Here is a 13296-nt window from a genome sequence, read left to right on the forward strand (position 1 = left end):
TTATTGGAAGTCTGTCCTGGCACATACCCTCCTTCTCAGCAACAGGGAGAGTGAGGAGGAGACAGGGTAGGTTGAGTGTGTCCAGCCCAGCACCTTCACTGAGCCAGATCATCATCTCCCCTGGTAGTGGGGCTCAGCACAGACCAGTGACAAACTGCTGGGCCACTGGTGCCCCCCATGTTGGAACCTGCATTGGAGATTATCTCCTAAGCAGATACCCCCTTCCAAACGGGGGATGAAGGGCTTGCAAACTAGAAAATGCCAGGTCTGAGAGAGAGGAAAGAACAAGTCCAGCAATACACAGAGCTCTGTGTATTCAGAGGGAAGTTGGCAGTGTTGTGTTCGGGCAGAGAAACTCCGAGTGGTACAAAGGGACGTGCCCAGAGTGGAGAAATCATGCTAATTGTCTGCACCAGAGCTGGAGATCGCCACCCAAAATGAAGAGAGAAAGGGGAGCCCCGTCCAGAGCCTCCAGAGCCCTGCACCTCGCTCCTTTTGTCTACCTTCTTCTGATCCAGACAGGTAGGAGACCAGAAGGGTAAGAAAGGGTCTGGAGAGAGGACCCGGGGCTTTTACAGGAGAGGGAGGGGAGAGTTGAGGGCCTGAATGCCTTTGGGGCAGGAGGAGGGGAGATTGCTCAGCTGCCGTGGGAAGCATGTCAGTGAATCCAGGCATTAGTGTTGACCATACTTCTTCATTCCATGTGCCTTCCGCCCGGCCCCTGCCCCCCTCCCGCAAAAGGCTGCCTGACTGCAGCTCCCAGGGCATTCAGTACATTAGATGAAGGGCACTGGGCCATTTCTTATGGGATGACTTGTTGGCGTGGGCCAGTCCAGCATTCTTTCCAAGGGATTATAGTGGGGCTTGGAGGGAGGGGTGGGGGAAATCTTGGTTTTTTACCCCCCCCCCAACTCTGGCTTCTCTGAGTGTAAAACAGCAAAGGAGATGTAAGAAGCTTTGGAGATACTGAGCCGGCTGGTGTGGGAGAGTAATACCAACCTATCCATAATCCACCCCACACCACAGATACCTACCTCCTGTGTCACCCCCTACCAACTCCTTGGAGAATTGCTCTTATTTTAAATATACGTATTTAGGTGCACACACACATGCACACACAATTACAGAATTCAGAACTTAGTGGGGCAAACAGAAGCAGAGATCATTTTAATAAACTGAAGGAATCATGGTGAGTCAGACATGCAGATAATGCACAGGAATCAGAGAAAGGCCATCTACCCCCACTCAGGAAGCTGGTGCTGGTGGTCCTGGGTGAGAGTGGGGAATGTCAGGGGAGGTGTCCCAGTAGAAGGAATGTCTGCACTGAATGTTAAAGGATGAGAAAAACAGGAGTGTGAATGGGCATTACGGTTGGGGAAACGGGCAAAGGTTACAGCTTGAAATGGCATCGAGTGTTTTGGCAGGGCGGAGCAGTTCATCATTGCTGGAGAGGAAGGTATGATTGAGTTAGGCAAGAGCCTTGTAAAGCACACTCAGGAGCCTGGAATGTAATCTGTAAGTGATGGATGGGGGAGGGGAAGTGAATGATTTTTTTTAATCTGGGGACTGGCAGGGTTAGGGGGTGCCTTTCAGACAGCTCAGGCTGCAGCGAGGCATTGGAGGGGAAACTAGAGGCAAATAAGATAAGAAAGGAAGTTTGTTTCAGTTTGCTAGGGCTGCTGTGACAAAGCACCACAAGCTGGGTGGCTTAAGCCTGCAGTCCCCAGCCCTGGGCCACGGAGCAGTACTGGTCTGTGGCCTGTTAGGAATTGGGCCACACGGCAGGAGGTGAGCGGCAGGCGAATGAGTGAAGCTTCATCCGTATTTACAGCCGCTCCCCATCACTCGCCCCCGATTTTTCTGTGGAAAAATTGTCTTCCATGAAACCAGTCCCTGGTGCCAAAAAGGTTGGGGACTGCTGGCTTAAAGAACAGAACTGCATTGTCTCAGTTCTGGAAGCCAGAAGTTGGAGATCAAGGTATGGACATGCTTCCTCTGAAGGTCCCAGGGAAAGATCTGTCTCAGGTCTCCCTCCTCATTTCTGGTAGTTCCCTGGCTTGTGGCAGCATAACTCCAGTCTTCACACGGCGTGCTCCCTGCGTGCTCCCTGCGTGCAAATTTCCCCTCTCTATAAGGACACATACTGGAGTAGGTTCACCCCCTTCTTAACATCTACAAATGACCCTATTGTCAAATAAGGTCGCATTCTGAGGTACTGGGGCTTAGGACTTCAACATATGCATTTGGGGGGAGGTGGACACGATTCAGCCTACAGCAGGGCTATTGCAGTCTTCCAGGAGAAAAATAACATGGACTGGAATTAAAGTGAAGGTAGTGGGAATGTGCGTTGAGAGATTTTGAAGGTAAAATCAGGACAGGATCCAGAGAGGCGGGGAGGGTTGCCTGTAGTATCCAGAAAGTCAAGGGAGTTTTCAGGGGTAAATCAAAATGAGCAAATGTGCCAAAGAGGTCCAGTATGACAAAGACCTGACAGGATAGCAACGTAAGAATATAACGCATTAGCCCCGACATTTATACAGTCAGTGATGCACCCATACCATAACAGCAGAGAGGGATGGTTTTCTCAGATCATCAGTAATTAGGAAGGCTATTAAAAACCACAAGTAGAAACAATGTTTTTCCTTTGAGAAAACGAAACTGTGTACTGCCTTTGGATTATTGCATGCAATTCTGATCACAGAAGACAGACCCAAACAAAACAAAAAACTCCTCAGATAAAAAGGGACATAGTTGTGTCCTTGGTGTTAGAGAATATGGACAAGGTGTATATAGAGCAAATATGAAAATGCAAGTTTGGTACCACCCCACTGACACTTTTAAAAGGTAAATTTAAGGCGAATACTGGTAAAAGGAAACTTTTGCCCAGCAAAGGGAGCACATGAAAAGAAGTAGATGATGATTTCTTTAAGAGAAGAGGCTATTAAGGGAATCCAAGGCCATTTGCAGGTACATTCTTACACTTTGAAATTTGACATTCCTTGGCGTCACAGCAGGACAAAATCCTACGGGGGTGGAGTGGGGGAGGGCACTGACCTAACCCAGTATGGCATCATTTAGGTGGATAGGTACATCTTGCTGAGATCTCAATTTCCTTTTGTTCAGCTTCCAGTGGGAACAGAAACTTTCTACATAATGATGCCTCAGAGACAAAGATTAAGTTAATCGCTTCTCAAGGTTGAATAGTCCTAGCTCTTTTATTTCCACTCTGGACCTTAGTTGTTAGCCATTTCCTCATTTCTGTGTCCTTCTTTGGCTCCTGTCCCAGTTCTCTGTGTCCCTTGAAAGTTGTGGAACTCTGAACTTAACACAGACTATGATTTTGGCTAGAGTTTTGCGGAAACAGTGTTTGCTCAGCAAAATGCTCTCTCTGCCAACTTCTGAGAAAGACTCCTCCATTTACCTATGGACACGTGCGTACACATCCCTTTGAGTCCTGGGCACACTCATGTTCACAGTCATGATGAGGATACCCACCTAGATGGGAGTGAGGCCTGGGGCAATCCATGAGCTGTACCTTCTCCAATGTTTTCATCCAGAATAAATCCAGTTTATATTGGCAGAAAGAGCAGATTTCAGGAGGAAAGACATCACAGAAGGGCTCCTGGGCCCTTGGATGGGATAGGGGAGTGTGGGAGCCAAGGAAGCTCAAGGGAGGCCAGAAAAGACAGAAGGGGAAGGGGGAGTCCCTTCCATTTGTCCTTGGGGCTGTCACTGTCCGGCCTCCTAGAAGAAGGAAATGAGAATCTTTAAAGTTTGGTGCTTGGGGTCATTACCCAGACTTGGTGAACTCCAAGATGGGTCTGCATATGTAGTCCTCATGTGGGTACCCCACTACTTCAGACTGGTCCTGAGAAAGGGGATAGGTGTTCCTAGCTATTTGATTATCACCACTGTAGCCTTTAACGAAGCTCAATGATTTTCTTCGGGGCCACCTCAAGTTACACATACCAAAGCCTATTTACATATTCAGGGAAATTTGAAAGCTTGCTTTTCTAAATCAATCCAAACCTGAGACCTAGCAGTTGCTAGGCAGGAATTCCTACTTAAATAATCACAGAAAATAAGAATTTGAAGAAACCTTAAGGATCAAGTGGCCAAATGGATTTTAGTCTCATACACAGAGCTATAGGGATTCCTAGTTACTCCTCAAGACTCTGGTCCCCACCACCTTTTCTACCAAAGCAGGTGAGCCGGAACCATATTGCATTTCTTTCCATTTTTATATAAGATTTTGTGGGAGTTAAAATACCACTAATAAAAAATATTTGAAAGTAGTTAATTTTGTCCATTCTACCTGCTCCAAATTTAGACTTTCCTTCAATAACAAGCATATGATATTCAGATATTCACTCACAGCAGCTTTAATCATTAGAGTTGTCTCTTATCACTCCTAAGGTTTTATTATTCCAACATTCCTGGCAGGTAATGGATCATAGGATGTCAGAGTTGGGAAAGCCCCTAGAGATCATCTGGTCCTACCACTTCATTATCCAGAGGAGGAAGCTGAGGCCCAGAGAGGTGAAGAAATAGCCAACTGACCTTTCCTTGATCACTTCCAAAGATGAGGAGCTCACTACTTACCAAAGGCACTTATTCCAAAAAATGGATTGAATAAATTTATTAAATAAAATTTGCTTTGATCTTCACAACTAATCTTTTAGTTTAGCTGTCTCTTGGTTTGGTCTGGGCCCTCTAGGACAAGGAGAGGAATAAGGTATAAAAAGATACAGCTCAGCTTCCCAAACCCTAAACTGCAGCAGTAGCAGAGTGAGAAATAAGGGTGAGAAAGAAAGAGGGAACTGAAGAGGCAATGGCAGTCAAAAGAAGCAGCTTGGGGTCCAGAGGGACTGAGAACTAGCATGTATGTGTCCACTCTGCTAAACTCAGCCCTGTTCCCAACTGGCCTCCCTTCAGAAGACCCTCCTTCAGGCAGCTGAAATGCTCTACAAGGCCAGGTAACACCAATGAACAGCATCTGTTCAAGCCCCAAAGTTCCTAAAATATCTCTGAAATGTGAGATGTGTCTCTGGATAGGGCATCCATTAAACATAATGATAAAAATCCTAGAATTACAGGGCTGGAACAAACCAGTGAGGCCATCTAGCCTACTACTCATTTTACCTATGGGGAATCTGAGCTCCAGAGAGATAAGTGACTTTCCCTAGGTCATACACCAATAACAGGGCCCAAATCTCTGATGCTCAATCCTGTGTTCTCTCCATTACACAACAATAAGTGATATGCATATTGTACTTCACAATCCTGTGGACTTGATAAGGCATTTGCTGCTGTTATTATTATTATTGTTTTATAAATGAGAAGAAAGAGGCTTAGCAAGATTACTTACCCAAATCCACACAGCCAATGAGTGGTAGAGCCCAGTCTTACAAGGCCCTTCTGATTCCAAACTCTTTGTTCTACCCATGCCAAATCTCTCCTCTAGAGGGAATACAGACTAGGCTTGAGTTTGGGTGAATTCTCCAAACCACCTTCCCAGTTGCAGGACTGTTCTGCACCAAGCAGGCCTAGTAAGATGCTACATGCAGCTGGAGTGACGATGGGGGAGGCTCTTGGCATGACTGGGAAGTGGTCAAGTTGTCTTCAAGCCCCTAAGCTTCCCCTGTACTGGCACTGTCTTATGACACACTCCTTTCTTTGCAAATCTATGTTCCCTTGCTTTCTCCATGTCCCCACACTCCCAATCCCCAACCAGAAAGATCTGACAAATTCACCCTGAGGTCTAAAGCCCTATAAGCTTCAGGGACTAGGGATTTTTTTGCCTGCTTTGCTCACTGGTATATCCCAAGGACATAGAACAGTCCCTGGCACATAGAAGATATTCATTTCTATGAATGAAGCACATAATGCTGTGGGTTAGCTGAAATCTTCTGCAAGAGGAAGGCAGTGGGAAAAAGTGCCAGAGAGGCAGAGGGCTAGATGCGAGCAGGACTGAGGGCCATGGGATAGCTGTGAGGGAGGACGGAGGAGCAGGGAGCACAGAGCTACCATGGGAGAGGAGATGGCACCCACAGGTAAGAAGCAAGGACTGGCGGGAGTGAAGGGTCCAGAGGGGCGAGGCTTTGGGAGATCAGAGGGCTTAAAGGTGGAAGTGGGCTAAGGAGCCCAGGGCCTGACGCTGCCCTTTTCCCATGGACCTCTGTTTGCAGACCCCCTGGAGGGGGTGAACATCACCAGCCCAGTGCGCCTGATTCATGGCACTGTGGGGAAGTCGGCCCTGCTCTCTGTGCAGTACAGCAGCACCAGCAGCGATAAGCCTGTAGTGAAGTGGCAGCTGAAGCGGGACAAGCCAGTGACCGTGGTGCAGTCCATCGGCACGGAGGTCATCGGCACCCTGCGGCCTGACTATCGAGACCGTATCAGGCTCTTTGAAAATGGCTCCCTGCTTCTCAGTGACCTGCAGCTGGCCGATGAAGGCACCTATGAGGTCGAGATCTCCATCACCGATGACACCTTCACCGGGGAGAAGACCATCAACCTGACAGTAGACGGTAAAGTGCTCTGGCAGGGAAGGAGGCAGGACTGATGACTGGGACTGGGGCAGGGTCTGCCCAGCACACTTGCTAGGCCCAGGGAAAACCAACTCAAAAGGCACTTGGGAGCTGAGACTAAGCCAAGTGGATATCAGAAGTTGGCAGATAGGGCCAGGCATGGTGGCTCGTGCCTGTAACCCCAGCACTTTGGGAGGCTGAGGCAGGAGGATCCCTTGAGACCAAGAGTTGGAGACCAGCCTGTGCAACAAAGTGAGGCTCCATCTCTACTAAAAAACAGAAAACTTAGCTGGGCGTGGTGGCATGTGCCTGTAGTCCCAGCTACTCTGGGAGGTTGATGCAGGAGGATCGCTTGAGCCCAGGAGTTTGAGGTTACAGTGAGCTATGGTGAAGCCACTGCACTCTAGCCCAGGAAACAGAATGAGACCCTGTCTCAAAACAAACAAAATCCCCAAAACAAAACAAAAACAAAGAAAAAGAAGCTGGCAGATAGGCACAGCTAACACGTATAGAGTGCTTACCATATGCCAGAAACTATTTTAAGTGCTTTGCAAATGTTGACTTATTTAATGCTTATAATAATCTAGGGATAGTTAATGTCACTATTCCCATTTTGCAGATGAGGAAAGTGAGGCACAGAGAGACTGAGTAATGTGCCTAAGATCACATAGCTAGTAAGTGATAAAACCAACATTTGAACCCAGACAGTTGGACATAGGCATAGCCCAACTAAAATATCATCCAGCCTGGATCAGTTTCAGACATTAAAGCCCAGTGGTCATGGAAAAGCATTTGGGAGGAAGGGAATGAGGGTAGACGCCACTGCTGTCTTGTTCCACCTTATAGCCCCTGTGCCTAGTTGGCACTCAATAAACAGTTGGTGAATGAGTGAATGAATAAGTGATGGGAAGGACTGGACTGAGGATCCCTGAAGGGTCTTCTCAGCCCACAGACTGAGTTGAAAGGTGGGCGTTAAAGGTGTGTTGGAAGGTAGGGAGAGAACAAGGGGAAGGGAGAAGCTTTTTAGCTGATGGCTCACTGGCTCCCCCACCCTGGGTCTCAGTGCCCATTTCAAGGCCACAGGTGTTAGTGGCTTCGACCACTGTCCTGGAGCTGAGTGAGGCCTTCACCCTGAACTGCTCGCATGAGAACGGCACCAAGCCCAGCTACACCTGGCTGAAGGATGGCAAGCCCCTCCTCAATGACTCGCGAATGCTCCTGTCCTCCGATCAAAAGGTGCTCACCATCACGCGTGTGCTCATGGAGGATGATGACCTGTACAGCTGCGTGGTGGAGAACCCCATCAGCCAGGGCCGCAGCCTGCCCGTCAAGATCACCGTGTACAGTGAGTCTCCCTGCCTGCCCTCCTTAAACACTCCAAACCCTGAGGGGCAGGTGCCCATGAGAGAGAGAGTGTCACTAGAGGAGGTGCGCAGATGGGCCAACTATCCATGGAGGACAGCAACAGGTGGGCAGGCGGGCTCTGTGCAAGCTCCACCATCGCCAGCCGTGCTGCCTGGGCCTTCTTTTCTCCTCCTGCCCCCACAGGAAGCTCTGCTCACCACCTGTTGCCCCCTTCTCTGAAGACTTTCCCACCTCTCTGCTTCTCTCTTTCCCTAGGAAGAAGCTCTCTTTACATCATCTTGTCTACAGGAGGCATCTTCCTCCTTGTGACCTTGGTGACAGTCTGTGCCTGCTGGAAACCCTCCAAAAAGTCTGGGTAACTCTCCAAGTTCCACACCTTGAGAACTCTAATCCTTCAATCTGTCCTAACCCCAAGCTCTGTTCTTTTCTTAAGTTTCTTTAAACGCCTTTCCTCCCAGCACTCTGCACCTCTTCCCAGGAGATCCGTTTTTCCATTGTGTATGGAACAGCATCCTGTGCTCACAACGCCCGACAACCCCAGCACAATTAACAATGGTTGCACTTGCTGAGCACCTTTTCTGGGCCAGGCACTGTGGTTGTGGTTAGCACGCTACCTTTTAAGTATGACTATCTGTGGTTTACAGATAATGGTAACGAGACTTGGATTTGTGACTTGCCCACAGTCACAATGCTAGTGATAGATTCAGGGTGCCAACCTAGATGTGACTCATTCCGAAGCTCAGGGACTACCTCCTGCTCCCAACCTCACCCACCCATCTTCCAGTCACAAGGCCTCTTTTATGGCCTTCGGATCCCTTCCTGTGTTCCCCCCTGGATCTTCTCCTGCTCACATCCAATAGCCCTGCTCATGGAGGGGGCTGGATTAATTTGCAGGAAGCAGAGGAAGCTGGAGAAGCAAAACTCCCTGGAATACATGGATCAGAGTGATGACCGCCTCAAACAAGAAGGTGAGTTCCCAGCCACCCACTCACCCATCCCATCGCCACTCACATCAGTGGAATGCTGGGAAAAGGCAAAACTGGGCAACAAGGAAACCAGCTCTGCAGGGCCCCTTCCTCCACCAACTGCACGAAGACTGCAGAGCAGGGAGAGGTGTGGCCAAGGTAGGACCGGGAGTAGTCACACATGTTGGTGGAGGCTGTGATGGGCCAGGTGGGGAGTAAAGAGCATAGGTGCCGGCTGGTGGAGAGAGTCTGCACCTGGACCAGCCATCCCATTCTTTCCCCTGTGTAGCAGACACCCTCCCACGAAGTGGAGAACAGGAGCGGAAGAACCCCATGGCACTCTACATCCTGAAGGACAAGGTGAGCAGCTCTGGGCTGGGCACCCCACAAATACGCAGTGAGGCCTTACCATGTGCCTGGCACTAGGGAGCCATACCAACCTGCTACCACTTTATAAGACTCAGAATAACCCTGTGAAATATCTGTGCTGCCCCGATTTTAGAGATTAGAAAAAATAAGGCCGGGAGATTAAATGACTTGCCCAGGAGTAAACAAGTGAATTAACCTACGTTTTTGGACACTAGTTTTGGTGATTTCCCCAGTATTCCAAACTACCTCTGCCTTAGGCTGTCCGAGACAGGCGGAAAGAGGAGAATAAAGGGCAAAGCACTCAAATTAACGCATTTCGACATTTACTGAGCACCTATCATGTGCCAGGCACCATGCTAAGTGTGGTGTACTGCAAGAAAAACGAGACCTACGTCTGCCGCCTCCAGAAGGTGGCAGTGCGGAGGGAACTGTGCCTCCCTCACCTGGGTACTCCCAGCGCCCTCTAATACAGGCACGCTCCCAGACCGGGCCGGCTGCCCGCTGATCCCCGCCGCGCTGTCTTTGCAGGACTCCCCAGAGCCCGAGGAGAACCCCGTCCCGGAGCCTCGAAACGCGACAGAGCCCGGCCCGCCCGGCTACTCCGTGTCGCCTGCCGTGCCCGGCCGCTCGCCCGGGCTGCCCATCCGCTCGGCCCGCCGCTACCCGCGCTCCCCAGCGCGCTCCCCCGCCACCGGCCGGACGCACACGTCGCCGCCCAGGGCCCCGAGCTCGCCCGGCCGCTCGCGCAGCGCCTCGCGCACACTGCGGACTGCGGGAGTGCACATAATCCGCGAGCAAGAGGAGACCGGCCCAGTGGAGATCAGCGCCTGAGCCGCCCCGGGACGCCAGCGAGGCACCAGCGCTCGGTGTCCGCGGCGGCCGGGGGAAGGCCCGGGGAGTCCGGGCGCGGCGCCAGCCGGGCTAGGGGAGGTCTCGGGTGGACGTGTGTGAGCATGCGCGGATGGGGGGTGGGGGGCGCTGCAGCGCGGGCGGCCATGTTGATCTGGTGGGGAACCGCGTGCGCGTGACTTTTGCTGCCGGTTTTCTGCCTGTGTTCTCAGCAGGTATGGGTTGTGCCCTCTTAGGACCACATAGATTATTAAATTTCCATCCCAGTCCCCAAAAGGATTTTTATGGAAACTAACATCAGTTACCTAACCCCCGTGACTACCCTAGGGAGCTCTTATATTGCCCATCCGCTGCCTTTCCCTCCGAAAGAACGTCTGAGTCCAGGAGCACTTTTTTGACAAGCCCAGATTGGAAAGGCCACTTTCCCAAAACGCACAACTGTACTAAACTAAGAGGTCAGATGCTGGTCCTGGGTGTGCAGGGACCGTTCTGAGCACTCGGGGAGTCACTGCAAAGACAGTGCCTTGGAGCACCTTCCGTGGGCACCTGGTACCTGGGTGCCTCCAGGTCGGTGAGGGAGGAGCACAAGCACCCTCCTTTGCCCCCTGGGCCAGAGCAGGGGCAAAGGACCTGCCGCGCTCCAACTCCTGCAGCGCCTGCCTCCTCCCAAAGCCTCCCGCAGCGCCTGCCCTGCCAAGCATTCCTTCTGTCTGTGTTCTTGAACAGAAGAGAGGGATGAGCTCATTCCTATAGAGAAGTGGATTCCCACTCGTCTCTCTGGCCCAGATCAAGGGAGGAATTGTTTTTAAGCCCTCAAACTCATACCTTCTCCCTGGCTTCCTCACAAAACAAGCCTTTCAAACAATCATTACCCTCCGGAAGGTTGTTGAGCTTCCTTCAGTTGTAAGAGAATAGGGTTCTAATCTCCAGAGGAATGGTAGGGGGAGGAGGAAGTTTATTGCTTCCCAGACTGTGCGGGGAGGAGGGGAGGTGGACAGGATCCAACCGTTGGCCTCGGCCCTCACTCCCACCGTTTGCTCTGCTCCCAGATGCTCCGATCCCCTGACACAGGACAAGGGCAGACTCCCTAATCACACTAACATCAGAATAAGGAGAGGCTGGGCCACTGTGTAGCCAGGCCATGCCCATGCCACCGCCTCTTGCACAGTTCACAGGAGAGGCAATAATCTACTGTGTGAGGTGAGAGGGCAATTCAAAAGCTGAAAGAGAAGGAGGCCCTCTGTGTGTGCCATCTTCTCTTCCCTAATGCCTCCAAGGGTCCTCACATCCCTGGCCCCTTCCTGACCACGTAAGCTCCAGTTCTGACTCCACCCTCCCATGGAGCAACTCCCCAGACCCGTGTTACCTCCCACCTCCACACTTAGGCAAGTTTTGTCCCAGCCCCAAGGGCACCAGCATTTCTAGTTTGCCTCCTCTGCCCTCGCCCCATCAGCATGCCCGTCTCAGCTCCCTGTCCCTATGCACTTCCCAGGCTCACTAGAGAAGGCGTGACTCCCTAGCTCCCCTGACTTTCCCAGGCGCCTCATCCATAATGAGATCATGCGTGTAGAGGAAAGTTGCTCAGGCAGGTGGAAGATGCAGAGGTCCCTGCTGGTCAGCTGTGAGATGCACAGTGAAGGTTAGGGGGAGATGAGAGTGGGCCATACCCCGGTGCTGAATACCTGAGGGGCCAGCTTCCCAGGCTCAAGCCAAATCTGCCTTAAATTGGGGTGGTAAGTAAGGAAGTGGTTTTTTTGTTTTTGTTTTTGTTTCGTCTTGTTTTGATCTTCATCTTTGTATTACTAGCATCCAGCAGAGTGCCTAGCACATACTGGATGCTCAATAAAGTTTTGATGAAATGAAATGACAACTTTATTCTATTTAAGCAAGGAGAACAAAATGAACAGCTTAAACATACCAGTCATTTTCCTTTTTTCTTCTCATCTTCTTTCACCATCCTTCACCCTCTTTCTAAACCCCAACTTGTCCACTCTAACATTATCATCACTCATCCATTCATTCATTTATTCATTCAGGTGTTCTTTAATTTATTCACAAGCATTTGCTTACCTGCCATGGAGGAGGCCATGTGCTAGACACTGGGGATACAGCGTAACTATGTCAGGAAGACATATAAGTAAACAGATTATTATAATGCACTGTATAAAATGTGATGACAGAAGGAGGTGCAAGGTGCTCTGGAAGTATGTAAGAGAGCCATCTAACCCAGATTAGGGGTTGTCAGCAAAGGTATCTTGGAGGAAAATGTGCCTAAGTTCTGTGTTAGAAAGATTAGTTAATCTGGTTTTTAAAAGGATGAAAGGACACAATCCAATCAGAGGGAGAAGAAAAGCACCTAACATTTTCAGAGATTAAGATCAACCAAAGACTAGTTAACAATAAAAGATATTAAACACACAAGGAAACAAATCACCATGAATGAAAGTCAACAGATATAAGAAACAATAGATTTAAACACCTAAAGCCTTGAGATACTGAACTTATCAGATACAGATTAATTATGGACTACTTAAATGAAAGATAAAAATTACAAAAATAAACAAGAGACTATCAAAAGTGATCAGATTTGAAAAGAAAATAGAAATTTTATAAATAAAATTTATTGAAATAAAAATATACATAAAAGGGCTAAATAACATTGAATACAGCTGAAGAAAGGGTTAGTTAATTGGAAGATGGGTCTGAAGAAATTATTCAGAATAAGGCATAGAGAAACAAAGAAATGAAAAATCTGAAAGGGAAAGGTTAAGGGATATGGCATAGAGAATGAAAATGTGTAACACATTTAATCAAAAATTCAAAGGAGAGAATACAGAAACTAGAGGAGAGGACATATTTTAAGAGTTAATGACTAAAAATTTTCCAGACCTCATGAAAAACATAAATACACACATATAGGAAGGTTAACAAACAAGATATATAAAAATATTTCCACAACTACATAAAATGTAGTACAACTACAGTATGCCAAAGACAAAGAGAACATCTTAAAAACCAAGAGGAAAAGATGGATCTTCTACAGTTAGGCAAAAAATAGTAGTGGAAATCATTAGAAAGTAGATTAATAGCTTCAAAGTGATGAGCAAAAATAACTATTAACTCAGAGTATTGTACCTAGCAAAACAAACTTTCAAATGGGAGGATAAAATAAAAATATTATCAGATGAACAAAAATTGGGAGTTTACTATCAACAGTA

At 48.9% G+C, this 13296-nt stretch overlaps 2 protein-coding genes across 3 annotated transcripts; one reads left to right on the forward strand and one right to left on the reverse strand.

Annotated features, from left to right (window-relative positions):
- The first annotated feature begins 437 nt into the window (after positions 1-437).
- HEPACAM (hepatic and glial cell adhesion molecule) lies at positions 438-10060 on the forward strand. Of its 2 annotated transcripts, none has more exons than XM_069468727.1 (7): positions 438-522; positions 6189-6530; positions 7594-7875; positions 8151-8244; positions 8790-9019; positions 9150-9220; positions 9758-10060. In XM_069468727.1, exons 1-7 carry the CDS (start codon positions 438-440, stop codon positions 10058-10060), a joined length of 1407 nt encoding a protein of 468 aa, XP_069324828.1. The 2 variants fall into 2 exon arrangements, with proteins under 2 accessions (XP_069324828.1, XP_069324829.1); XM_069468728.1 differs by having other exon boundaries at positions 8790-8863.
- A 1038-nt stretch (positions 10061-11098) lies between these two features.
- On the reverse strand, positions 11099-11366 carry HEPN1 (hepatocellular carcinoma, down-regulated 1). The gene is given in 1 exon segment (XM_069468729.1): positions 11099-11366. A coding segment is annotated over 1 exon segment (186 nt). The 3' UTR covers positions 11099-11180.
- Positions 11367-13296: the final 1930 nt, after the last annotated feature.

The sequence above is a fragment of the Eulemur rufifrons genome, chromosome 6, assembly GCF_041146395.1.
Source record: "Eulemur rufifrons isolate Redbay chromosome 6, OSU_ERuf_1, whole genome shotgun sequence".
Classification (NCBI taxonomy): domain Eukaryota; kingdom Metazoa; phylum Chordata; class Mammalia; order Primates; family Lemuridae; genus Eulemur; species Eulemur rufifrons.

Coding starts and splice junctions, on each gene's coding strand:
- HEPACAM (XM_069468727.1), top strand. CDS start 438: ATGAAGAGAGAAAGGGGAGCCCCGTCCAGAGCCTCCAGAGCCCTGCAC. Junction 523..6,188: donor CCTTCTTCTGATCCAGACAG/GTAGGAGACCAG, acceptor CTCTGTTTGCAG/ACCCCCTGGAGGGGGTGAAC. Junction 9,221..9,757: donor TCTACATCCTGAAGGACAAG/GTGAGCAGCTCT, acceptor CTGTCTTTGCAG/GACTCCCCAGAGCCCGAGGA.